The 10,841-nt window shown below is 37.4% G+C and overlaps 1 protein-coding gene across 3 annotated transcripts; it reads left to right on the top strand.

The window, feature by feature from the left end:
• Positions 1–1,466: 1,466 nt before the first annotated feature.
• Positions 1,467–9,808, top strand: LOC111797192 (PH, RCC1 and FYVE domains-containing protein 1). 3 transcript variants are annotated; one of them, XR_002815494.2, is made up of 10 exons: positions 1,467–1,983; positions 2,617–2,703; positions 4,547–4,636; positions 4,726–4,812; positions 4,914–5,033; positions 5,636–7,717; positions 7,848–7,994; positions 8,395–8,966; positions 9,293–9,514; positions 9,596–9,808. XR_002815494.2 is itself a non-coding variant. In XM_023680139.2 (9 exons), exons 1-9 carry the CDS (start codon positions 1,912–1,914, stop codon positions 9,411–9,413), a joined length of 3,354 nt encoding a protein of 1,117 aa, XP_023535907.1. In that variant the 5' UTR covers positions 1,467–1,911; the 3' UTR covers positions 9,414–9,808. The 3 variants fall into 3 exon arrangements, 2 of the variants coding, with proteins under 2 accessions (XP_023535907.1, XP_023535906.1); XM_023680139.2 differs by having other exon boundaries at positions 1,467–1,959; positions 9,293–9,808; XM_023680138.2 differs by having other exon boundaries at positions 9,293–9,808.
• Positions 9,809–10,841: the final 1,033 nt, after the last annotated feature.

Below are 10,841 nucleotides of genomic sequence, written 5' to 3'. Positions count from 1 at the left end.
ATGAATCACGAGCTTTAAGACATGTTATGTAATTGACGAATTAAAAAACTAAATTTAAAAAGAAATTTGTAGACGAATTAAATAATAATATTTATATTTGTTTGGGATTTGGGGTTTGGGGGGAGGGAGGCAAAGTTGGTGAGATGAGTCTCATTGGTGAAGGATTTTATGCAATGTGGACCCAAATAATATAAATTTATTATTTTTTTAAAAATTCTATTTAGCTCGATATGATCGTAAGTTTGAGAGATTAACGAGATAGTTTCTTAAGATCGTGTAAGATATTTTCAAAAATAAATTAGCTGAATCTCGAAATAAAGTTTTTGATATATTGAATATTGAAAAAGTATATTCCCCTTTAATAATTTATATTTGAAAAAAATATTATATAATTATTACTTTTCGTTGAAAAACAATTTCTATCGTGCATTTATGAATTCTGAGAATTTCCCATAACTAAATTTTAAAAGAAATTAATTAACGTGGTTTGACTCTGCACAATAGTATGATATTGTTCATTTTGAGCCTAAGCTCTCGTGACTTTATTTGAACTTTCATAAAAAGCCTCACACCAATATGGAGATACTATTATTTGATTATAAACCCATGATCATTCCTTAAATTAGCTGAGACGTGGGACTTTCATCAATATATATATATATATATATACCTTCCCTTAGCAGACGCGTTTTAAAGCCTAGGGGAAAAGCCCGAAAGGAAAAGCCCAAAGAGGACAATATTTGCTAGCGGTGGATCTGGGCCCTTACAAATGGTATTAGAGTCAGACACCAACCTTCTCGCTGTTCTCTGAAGGGGGTAGACATGAGGCAATGTGCCAATAAGAACGCTGGCCCCAAAGGATGGTGGATTTGGGGGCGGTCCCATATCGATTAGAGGAAGGAAAGAGTGCCAGCGAGGACGCTGGGCCTTGAAGGGGAGTGGATTGTGATGTCCCACATTGGTTGGGGAGGAGAATAAACCACCATTTATAAGGGTGTGGAAACCTTCCCTTAGCAGACGCGTTCTAAACACTTGAGGGAAAATCCGAGAGGGAAAGCCTAAAGCAAACAATATCACTGAGCGGTGGATCTGGGCTGTTACATGCACTTTTTCCAAAATAATACGATGAATACATATTATTTGGGGTCCACATTGCATAAAATCCTACACCAATGGAACTCATCTCACCAACGTGCCTCCCTCCCCCAAACCTAAATATTATTATTTATTTGTAATTTAATGTATTTATAATTATTATATATATTCAAATATTTATTTTATTTTATTTTATTTTATTCTTAAAATAAAAAACAATTTCCATCATTTTTGCTTTGGAAATGTTTTCTTGTTTCCTTTTTCCGCTCCCAGTCGATTCCAAAGCAACAAAAAATAATTATAAAAAAAAAAAAAAAAAAACTTTAATATAATTTAATATTTATTTAATATATCAATTTTGTTTTCGTCTTTGGTTATGTACTTTTTTTTTCTTTCCTTTTTGACAAACTTCGGACTCTCTCTCTCTCTCTCTTCTCTCCTCCGTTTCTGAACTCCGTCGTCGGCACGTTTTCCGTCGAGTAGTCCTCTTTTTACCCTATCATTGCGGCGGCTTGTCGTTGTTCTCTTCTGTTTTCCGGAAGAATCTCTGTTTCTTTGCCGGAGAGTTGGAGTGGAGGCACTGTGGTTTGGCTTTTACTTGGAGTGGAGGTGTTGTGGTTTTGCTATTGCAGGTGATTGATAGATCTGGAAGCTTTGGAGGAAGAGAGAAATGGTGTTTTTCTTGAGTGAGATGGTTTGGTGTGTGTTGTGATCGAGATGTTCGTGTATGGATGAGGTAGACGGCGTAGATGATGACCGGAACTCAGGCTACTTTTCGGCGAGGGTGGTGGCTGTTCGGTGAATCTCTCACATGGAATGGCAGATCCTGTTAGCTACGGGAATGCTAATCGTAACACTGAGCAGGTCTCGACTCCGAACTCCTCTGTGGTACAGCTTTGAATTCGACTTTTTTGTTCTCTTTTTTAAGCTTGCTGGTGTACTGTTCCCGAGTATAGGGGAATTCTAGCTTCCAATTTTGGTTTCGTAACTGACGTTTTTTGTTGATTATTTGAACTGTACCGCGTTACTAGTAGACTTTTTTTAGAGCTGCAATTGTTCTCATAGTGTACTGCGAATTTTCCGAAAGGATTTCCTGGAAATGTCACTTGTAGTTACTATACGATGGATTTCAGATCCTCTAAATAGAAATATTTTTTGAGTCCTGCCAAAATAGGAAGGAGGAAGTTAAAGAATATATGATAATCAGAAACGTTTCAAGCGTCCCTGTTCGTCTAGTGCTTTGTTATTAATTTAGAAAACAGAGAAAGGTGAACTAAAAAAAAAAACATACATAGGAAAATTTCGTATGGTATTTAAATCTCACGTTTGCTGCAATGCCAGTGCAATCTCATTCAAGTTGATGATTATGAGGGAGAGAACTTTGTAATACTTAATTAATTTCTCGAGTACTATAGCTTACATTTTAGTTTATTTTGATCAAATGTATAATTTTACTGTCTACGCTTACAATCTGTTGACTTTTATCCTATTATAATTTTGAAAGATCTAATATCTTTGCAGGCACTAATTGCTTTGAAGAAGGGTTCTCAACTCCTCAAGTATGGTCGTAAAGGGAAACCAAAATTTTGTCCATTTAGACTTTCCAATGTGAGTTTGATTTAATTATTTTATTTGTATATATATATTGTTATCAACATTTGTGGCCTGCCACCCTAACTTGGATGAGTAAGTCAATTTTGGTTTTATCATGTTGAATCATGTACTTGGTTTAATGATAAAATTAATTTCATCCTCAACCAAGTTAGAAATTTGCTTATAAACAAACCAATAAATCCTAGATATCTAACTAACAAAACACCTACAAGCCGACCAACAACATATTCAAACACATTCGCAAATAATGTAAATACATCCACAAAATGAAGCGGTTAAAAAAGTTCAAACTCAGCATTAAAATGACCAAACACTACTATAGAAATTGTCCAACACAGTGTAGACAACTACCAGTTACACCCACAATAATAGGGGCTTGGATTTACTGATGCCAAAGAATCAATAGAGGAGTGCAATTAGGAGTGGAATACCTCTCGAACTCAAAGCTAGTTGCTCCACTAACAGCACTAAGGTGCTGCAGCTGGCTGGACATTTAGAGGAAAAGCACAGATTAGGAGTGCGTTGCCAGAGCAAAAAAAAAATTGAGGCAAATTTTGATACTAGATATGATCTCAAAATAATAGGGGTTAAGGTTGGCCATTGAGATGATGGGGAACAAGCTTTAATATCAAGCAGGAAACAACCTGGATTTCCAGCTATTGTCCCTAATTAACCACTCCCCAAACAACAGTAATGCCCAAGTTTAGGCCTAAATCTCATGAAAAATATAAACTCAAATAGTAAAGAGTGTTAATTTTACTAATTATTCAAGTTCAAATTTTAATATGACAGTAATAAATATTTAAAATTAAGTACGATTGATTCACCTAATGTAAAGAGAAAAATGATGTCTATAGTCACTTGATACAGTTTTGTACGATGTGCTAGCAATACTATGGACATACTTGTGCTTAGAAGTAAGCGTAGAGATCAAAGATTTGTTCTGTTGTTTGATCGTTGCTGAACTTTTCATAGAGACCAAATGTGGGAAGATTCATACAGTAAATTGTAGTTTAGCCACTCTTCAAGATTGTTGGTTGGAAAAGTTAAATGTGTTCATGAAAGTTTCTTATGAAACAACCTTGAGATTTCAGAAAACCCGCTTTCCTTGGATATTGTTCGTTTGGGAAAGAATCTGAATGATGAACAACTGAGTTAGAAGATTAGAAAGGAAGGAGAAGTGGCATCTAAAACTGGTGAATTGTTAGGTGAGGGGGGTTGGAGGGTAATGACTAATTATCTGGACGAAGAGTATGCAAATGTGGAAACATTAAACAACGATGGTTTGCCTACCTATAGTTGGTGGGCAATGGATTTCCCAAGAAAACTATTAAATATGCAGTTGGTAGGTTGACTATTTAAGAGGACGATTTGGTTGAAAAGTGTAGGATGCAAAAGAATTAGGGTGGGGGTGGGGGGGAGCAAAACGAGTAGTAATCAAAATTTGTGCTAAACTATAATCAACTGGAAGCAATAAATAACTTGCCTCATTGGAACGGTTAAGAGATATTTCCTCCTCTCATCTTTTAAATTGATAACAACTGAAGGTGTATGCAAAATGTGGGGGCCGCTTGGGTTTGTATGTTTTAATATTTCCTTTTGCACGTGATTGAATTTGTTATCCCATCTGCTTTCTGTTTTACGCTTTCTTATAGCTACTTTTTTCATCTCACTTGATGATGAATAGATTTTAAAGCGATATTTGTTGATGCTGAGGCCAATCTATGTAGAGAACAAGCGCTTCATTTCTAATTTTTATGCTCATGCATGTAGCCTTACCATGACTTATCTGACGTGTATATCACAGTTACTGATTTTCAATTAATTGACATTGCAGGATGAATCATCTTTAATTTGGATTTCAACAACTGGTGAAAAGAGTTTGAAGTTAGCTTCTGTATCGAGAATTATTCCTGGACAAAGAACTGTAAGTTCTATGAAAATTTTGATAATACCCTTTACATGATTTTTTGATGATATTGGTTAAACTCGATGTGTGTACTTCAATTGTGTTAGGCCGTGTTCCAACGATTTCTGCGACCTGAGAAGGATTATTTATCATTTTCTCTGATTTACAACAATGGAAAACGATCTCTTGATCTGGTTGGTGATGAACAATCTTATTGTTTGTAATCAAGAAGTCGTTGCTTCTGATTTTTTTCCTTCACCTTTAAAAGTAACTTCAACATGTTCTGGCTTTTCAGATTTGTAAGGATAAAGTCGAGGTTGAAATTTGGATAGCTGGTCTGAAAGCATTAATAGGTTCTGGTGACGGTGGACGTTCCAAGATTGATGGATGGAATGATGGTGGTCTCTATCAAGATGTAATCTGCCTACTTGGAATTGATTAATAGTTAAACATGCATGCTCGATAATGATAAACCATTTGCACATTTTAGCTGGGAAAAACTCACTATATTATAATTGACTCTCTGATTATAAATCTACTCATATACTAATGATTAATGAAAGCTGTCATTGTTCTTTTATGAATGGGAGATACATTGTCATTTAATAGTGAGTGTAGTACTGTTGTTATGTCAGTGGGTTTGGGATGCTGTCCAAAATTTACTGCATGTCTCATTAATAAAAATCCATGAGCTGGTATGTTTTTCAAAGCCTTATACATTATTATCTGAAAAATCCAATGGTTTTTTGCATTCTATAATTATTGCCCTGTTCATGTTGGTGAGATGTTAACTTTTTTTTCTTTTTAATTTTTTTTTTTATGCAATGAAGAACGGTGTCATTGAGCCATTGGGTCTAGAATGTTTGCCAAAATTTATTGCTTTTGTTTGAATGAATGCAAGATTGTGGTGACTGTCATTCTCTTGCTGTTAGATTCAAAATTTCAGGTGCTCTGCCATAAAAAGTTATTATAAAGTTCTCATGTATTCCTTTATCGATGCTCGTGAATTTATTTCAGGACAACAGTGACCTAACTTCAAGTAGCCCAAGTGACAGCTCCAATAGTGTCACTAGAGATATTAGCTCTCCTGAGGTCTGTGTTAGTTTTAGTCCAAATAAATCTCCAACGAGTGTTAGGTCTGAGAACTCTACAAGGTCACATGTGCCATTGAAACAGACGAATATGCAAGCAAAAGGATCTACTTCAGATATCTTTCGAGTTAGTGTTTCAAGTGCTCCTAGCTCCTCCAGTCATGGCTCTACACCAGATGACTGTGATGCTATAGGAGATATATATATATGGGGTGAGGTTATTAGTGATAATTTTAACAAGCCTGGAGCTGATAGTGATATTAGCGTGAACTCAAGGACAGATGTACTACTTCCGAAGCCACTAGAGTCCAATATTGTTCTAGATGCACAACATATTGCCTGTGGAGTCAGACATTCTGCCATAGTCACGAGGCAAGGGGAGGTCTTTACATGGGGCGAGGAATCTGGAGGAAGGCTTGGCTTGGGAATGGGGAAGGATGTAACACATCCTCGCCTTGTTGAAGCCTTGGCAGCTACTACCGTTGATCTTGTGGCATGTGGAGAGTTCCATACCTGTGCTGTTACAATGGATGGGGAACTTTATACATGGGGAGATGGTATACATAATGCCGGGCTTCTTGGTAATGGAACATATGTTAGCCATTGGATGCCAAAGAGAATCACAGGTATTCTCGAGGGGCTTCAAGTTGCATCGGTAGCATGTGGTCCATGGCATACAGCACTGATCTCATCTATGGGGCAACTATTCACATTTGGTGATGGTACTTTTGGAGTTTTGGGTCATGGTAACAAAAAAAGCATTTCATATCCAAGAGTAGTAGAGTCTTTATCAGGTTTGAGGACAATTGCTGTTGCATGTGGAGTGTGGCATACTGCCGCTGTGGTAGAAGTTATTATGACTCAATCTAGTACAAGCATCTCATCAGGTAAATTGTTTACATGGGGTGATGGAGACAAGAATCGTTTAGGACATGGAGACAAAGAACCCCGGCTTAAACCTACATGTGTTCCAGCACTAATTGAGTATAATTTTCATAAAATTGCTTGTGGTCACAGCATAACTGTTGGATTGACAACATCAGGACAAGTTTTCACAGTTGGAAGTTCAGTTTATGGTCAGCTTGGAAATCCCAATGCTGATGGAAAGCAGCCATGTTTGGTGGAAGATAAGCTTTCTGGGGAATCTGCTGAAGAGGTAGCTTGTGGTGCATATCACGTGATGGTGCTTACCTCTAAAAATGAAATTTATACATGGGGAAAGGGTGCAAATGGGAGGCTAGGCCATGGAGATGTTGAGGATCGGAAATCACCAACTTTGGTTGAAGCTTTGAAGGATAAACATGTCAAAATCATTGCTTGTGGATCTAACTACTCCGCAGCTATTTGTCTTCACAAATCATTGTCAGGTACAGAGCAGTCGCAATGCTCTTCTTGTAGACAGGCATTTGGTTTCACAAGAAAGAGACACAACTGTTACAACTGTGGACTTGTGCACTGCCACTCGTGTAGTTCTAAAAAAGCATTAAGAGCTGCACTGGCTCCTACTCCTCGGAAATCTTATCGTGTATGTGATTCTTGTTATGCCAAATTGAGCAAGGCGTCGGAATCTGGAATTAATTACCGGAAGAATGCTGTTCCCCGACTGTCAGGTGAGAACAGGGATAAGCTGGACAAGAGTGACACAAGACCTCCTAAAACAGCACTTTCCAATATGGATCTGATAAAACAACTAGATAGCAAAGCAGCCAAGCAAGGGAAGAGAACAGATACATTCTCCATTGTTCGCCCCACTCAAGCACATACTCTTCTGCAGCTCAAAGATGGTCCAAACACTGTTGATATTCGACGACTAGCTCCCAAGCCAATCCCTATGGCTAATGGAGTTAATTCCAGATCTGTGTCACCTTTGTCCAGAAAATCTAGTCCGCCAAGGTCTGCTACACCTGTTCCTACAGCATCAGGACTTTCCTTCTCCAAAGGTATAGCAGATAGCTTGAAAAAAACAAACGAACTTTTAAATCAAGAGGTTCTCATGCTGCGTGCACAGGTAATGACCTGATTTCTTGTATTGCCAGTTTCCTTTCACTTGAAATTGTAAAAGGAAAGAATGCATAGTTTGTTATAGTTGAATCTGTACGGCACTTAATTGGGTTGTTTATTTTTCTCTAAACCTTAAGGTTGAGAGCCTGAGAAAGAGATGTGAACTTCAAGAATCAGAACTTCGGAAGTCAGAGAAAAAAGCACAAGAGGCTATTGCTTTGGCTGCAGAGGAATCTACTAAATCCAAATCGGCAAAAGAAGTTATTAAATCGCTTACTGCTCAGGTTGATCTTAGATATGCACTCATTATCTTTACTATGGAGTATCATGTCTCAATGCTTTATCATTATAATATTTTCATGAATCACGTTGATCTATTTTGATCCTCACTATTATGCATGAACTGTTGTTTGGTCTAAAAAAGGCATCTTGAGGTTGTTGGTCTGTCCAATGGTATTATGATACAAAAGAAAGAAATCATGACTTTTCCAATTAGAGTACTTTGTGTATGAGTATGATAGTTTTTTCCTTCAAATGGCTAATTCTGCTATTAAACTCATTCTGCTCTCTCATTTTCTTCTTTCCAACTGAGACACTCCAACCAATGATCATTATTTTGTGTAGAAATTATTTTACACTGATCTACTGACTGTAATCCTCATCAAGTTCTAATCTTATTTCCAGATTAAAGATATGGCCGAAAGGTTACCTGATGGAGTAAAAATGGGCCTTCCTGGAACTATCGACTCTGAAAACTTGAGAACATTAGATCTTCCAAATGGTATGGAGCAAAATGTCGCCCACCATTTGGCCTCCAATGGAGAGCGTCATTCAGAATCCGATTCACACAGCTCCTTGTCCTTGGCTTCTTCAGTAGCAACTGACTATTCCATGAGTAACGGATTTCACGGTCCAGCGAATTCCTCTGGAGAATTCCCTGCAAGTAATGAAACTAACTCATCCTCAGAGCCAGGGCGGTTAACCTCTGATGTGATAGATGATGATTCAGATGTTAGACTCTCTTATGGTCATAGAGGGGTTTGGGAAAGCCGCCGCAGTAGCAGCATGTCAGAGGGAGCAAATAGCTCGGGTCTTTTACTAGATAGTGAGAGTAACACAAGATTAAGAAGTTCGGCATCACCAAGCAATGACAATCAAGTTGAAGCTGAATGGATTGAACAATATGAACCTGGTGTATACATAACTTTGATGGCACTTCGTGATGGAACTAGAGATCTCAAACGAGTGCGCTTCAGGTAATCCATCTTTATTGGCCGTGGAATTTAATATAACATTTGACCAGTCCTATTATCTTTTTCTGCAACTCATTTGTACAAGGCCTCAAGACGAAACTTTGGAGAAAACAGACGAAAGCCTATGAATGAAGCATGTGGGAATTTACATCTTCCAAGATTTCTCGAAAATATTATTGTTTTCCAATATTTAATGGACAGACGATTTATCTCATCTTAGATATCTGTTACGACAATGCTTTAGTTCTAATTACTTGCTTTGATCTAAGCTGCATCTTTAATTGCTGAAACCAACAAAATATTTATCACTGATGCAAATCTACATGCAGTCGGAGACGATTTGGAGAGCACCAAGCAGAGAGTTGGTGGTCAGAAAATCGCGACAAAGTCTACGAGAAATATAATGTTCGCGGAACTGAGAAATCCTCAATTTCTTCAAATCCTGCATGAGAGTCGGAGGAAGTTGTCTCCCCATGATTCTACAATCTCTAACAAATGAAAGGATAATGACAAATCTTCAGATTCTGGGTAGAATCTGCCTAGAGTTCAGAGTGAGCTAAATCTCCTCTTTTGCACAAAGTTTGGTAGGTTATATATATGTTCATGTCCATTAAAAGCTCATTTTGGCTCAGATATTGTGGCTTGGTGACCCAGTGGGGGAGAATTAGCGAGAAGGAAAGTGATCACCTTTTAGTCATATATTTGTTCGGTCACTTTCTTCATCCTTTCACCTCCTTTTGCACCTTTCATTTAATTTATGGGCGGTTTTGTCCATTTTCGTATATGTTTACTTGTAGTGTATATTATATGACTAGTGAGTTAATGTTAGAGGAAGTTTTTACTTTTGTGTTTGTGCCTCTTTTTCTTTTCCCTCTTTTTTGACTTACAGGAACAAAGCTTTTGGCAGCAGTCTCTCATTGAGGGGAAGCATCCAGTAAGTATGTAGGAGTTGATAGATCAATTTTCTGAACTTCTGTTAACTTCACTTAACAGTCTTACATGGATATAGATTATTCACATAAGATTACCCCAACATTGGGTAATGGGCATCCTGGCCTTAGAATGAACTGCAGGGCTGATCTTGGAGTGTTAGCACTTCTCAGGTAACTCTGTCGACTTTTTCGTTAGGGTTCATTTGATTTGTTGTGAATTAGACGATAGAAATCTAGCAAGTTGCCCCTTAATTCATTCATGACCTTTTATTATTGTTATTGTTGATGTCGTCTCTTTTGTATTCATTTGACTGGTGGCAAAAAAAAGAGTTTTTGTATCATCATTTGACCCAAACATTACACCACTTCTGGTTGGTCCAATAATTTTTAGAATGTTATCGATCTGACTTATGTGACTGCATGACATTTGGATAGCTTCGAGTACACTTATAGGAGATTTTTGTTTGATAGCTTGAGTTTCTTTTTGGTCGAACGTTGTTTTGTCGGGTAGTGGCTTTTTTGTAACACTTTCTTTATTAGATCAAATATATACGAAAATCTTATCATGTTCATCCATATCTATTCAAACCCAATCTTTTTCACATATTCATTACATAGTTTGATATTAGGACCCATAACTTGCCAAGTGTTGAAACTTTTAATTGTTCACGACATTTAAGGGTCGTTTTGCCCCTTGTGGTTTGGGTAGTTTTGGGTTTCAAACGCAAACCCATGTTTGACTCTACCTAATCAATATATTAGGGTTGCAAAGACAATCTCATGGATTATAATAGTGGCAAAACCATGGAGTTGTGTTCATTGTTAACCTACATTATTGTCACTCGTTGTCGATTGCCCTTGTTGTTTGTTGTCACTTGTTGACTTACTATCGTCGTTGCTTGTTGACCATTGCGGCAATTATTTTTTTTGTTTAATGCATCCCATT

Source organism: Cucurbita pepo, chromosome 6 (genome assembly GCF_057944985.1).
Source record: "Cucurbita pepo subsp. pepo isolate OVF chromosome 6, ASM5794498v1, whole genome shotgun sequence".
Taxonomy (NCBI): domain Eukaryota; kingdom Viridiplantae; phylum Streptophyta; class Magnoliopsida; order Cucurbitales; family Cucurbitaceae; genus Cucurbita; species Cucurbita pepo.
This window is presented reverse-complemented; position numbering and strand designations above follow the sequence as displayed.

Coding starts and splice junctions, on each gene's coding strand:
- LOC111797192 (XM_023680138.2), top strand. CDS start 1,912: ATGGCAGATCCTGTTAGCTACGGGAATGCTAATCGTAACACTGAGCAG. Junction 4,637..4,725: donor TTATTCCTGGACAAAGAACT/GTAAGTTCTATG, acceptor CAATTGTGTTAG/GCCGTGTTCCAACGATTTCT. Junction 7,718..7,847: donor TTCTCATGCTGCGTGCACAG/GTAATGACCTGA, acceptor CTAAACCTTAAG/GTTGAGAGCCTGAGAAAGAG.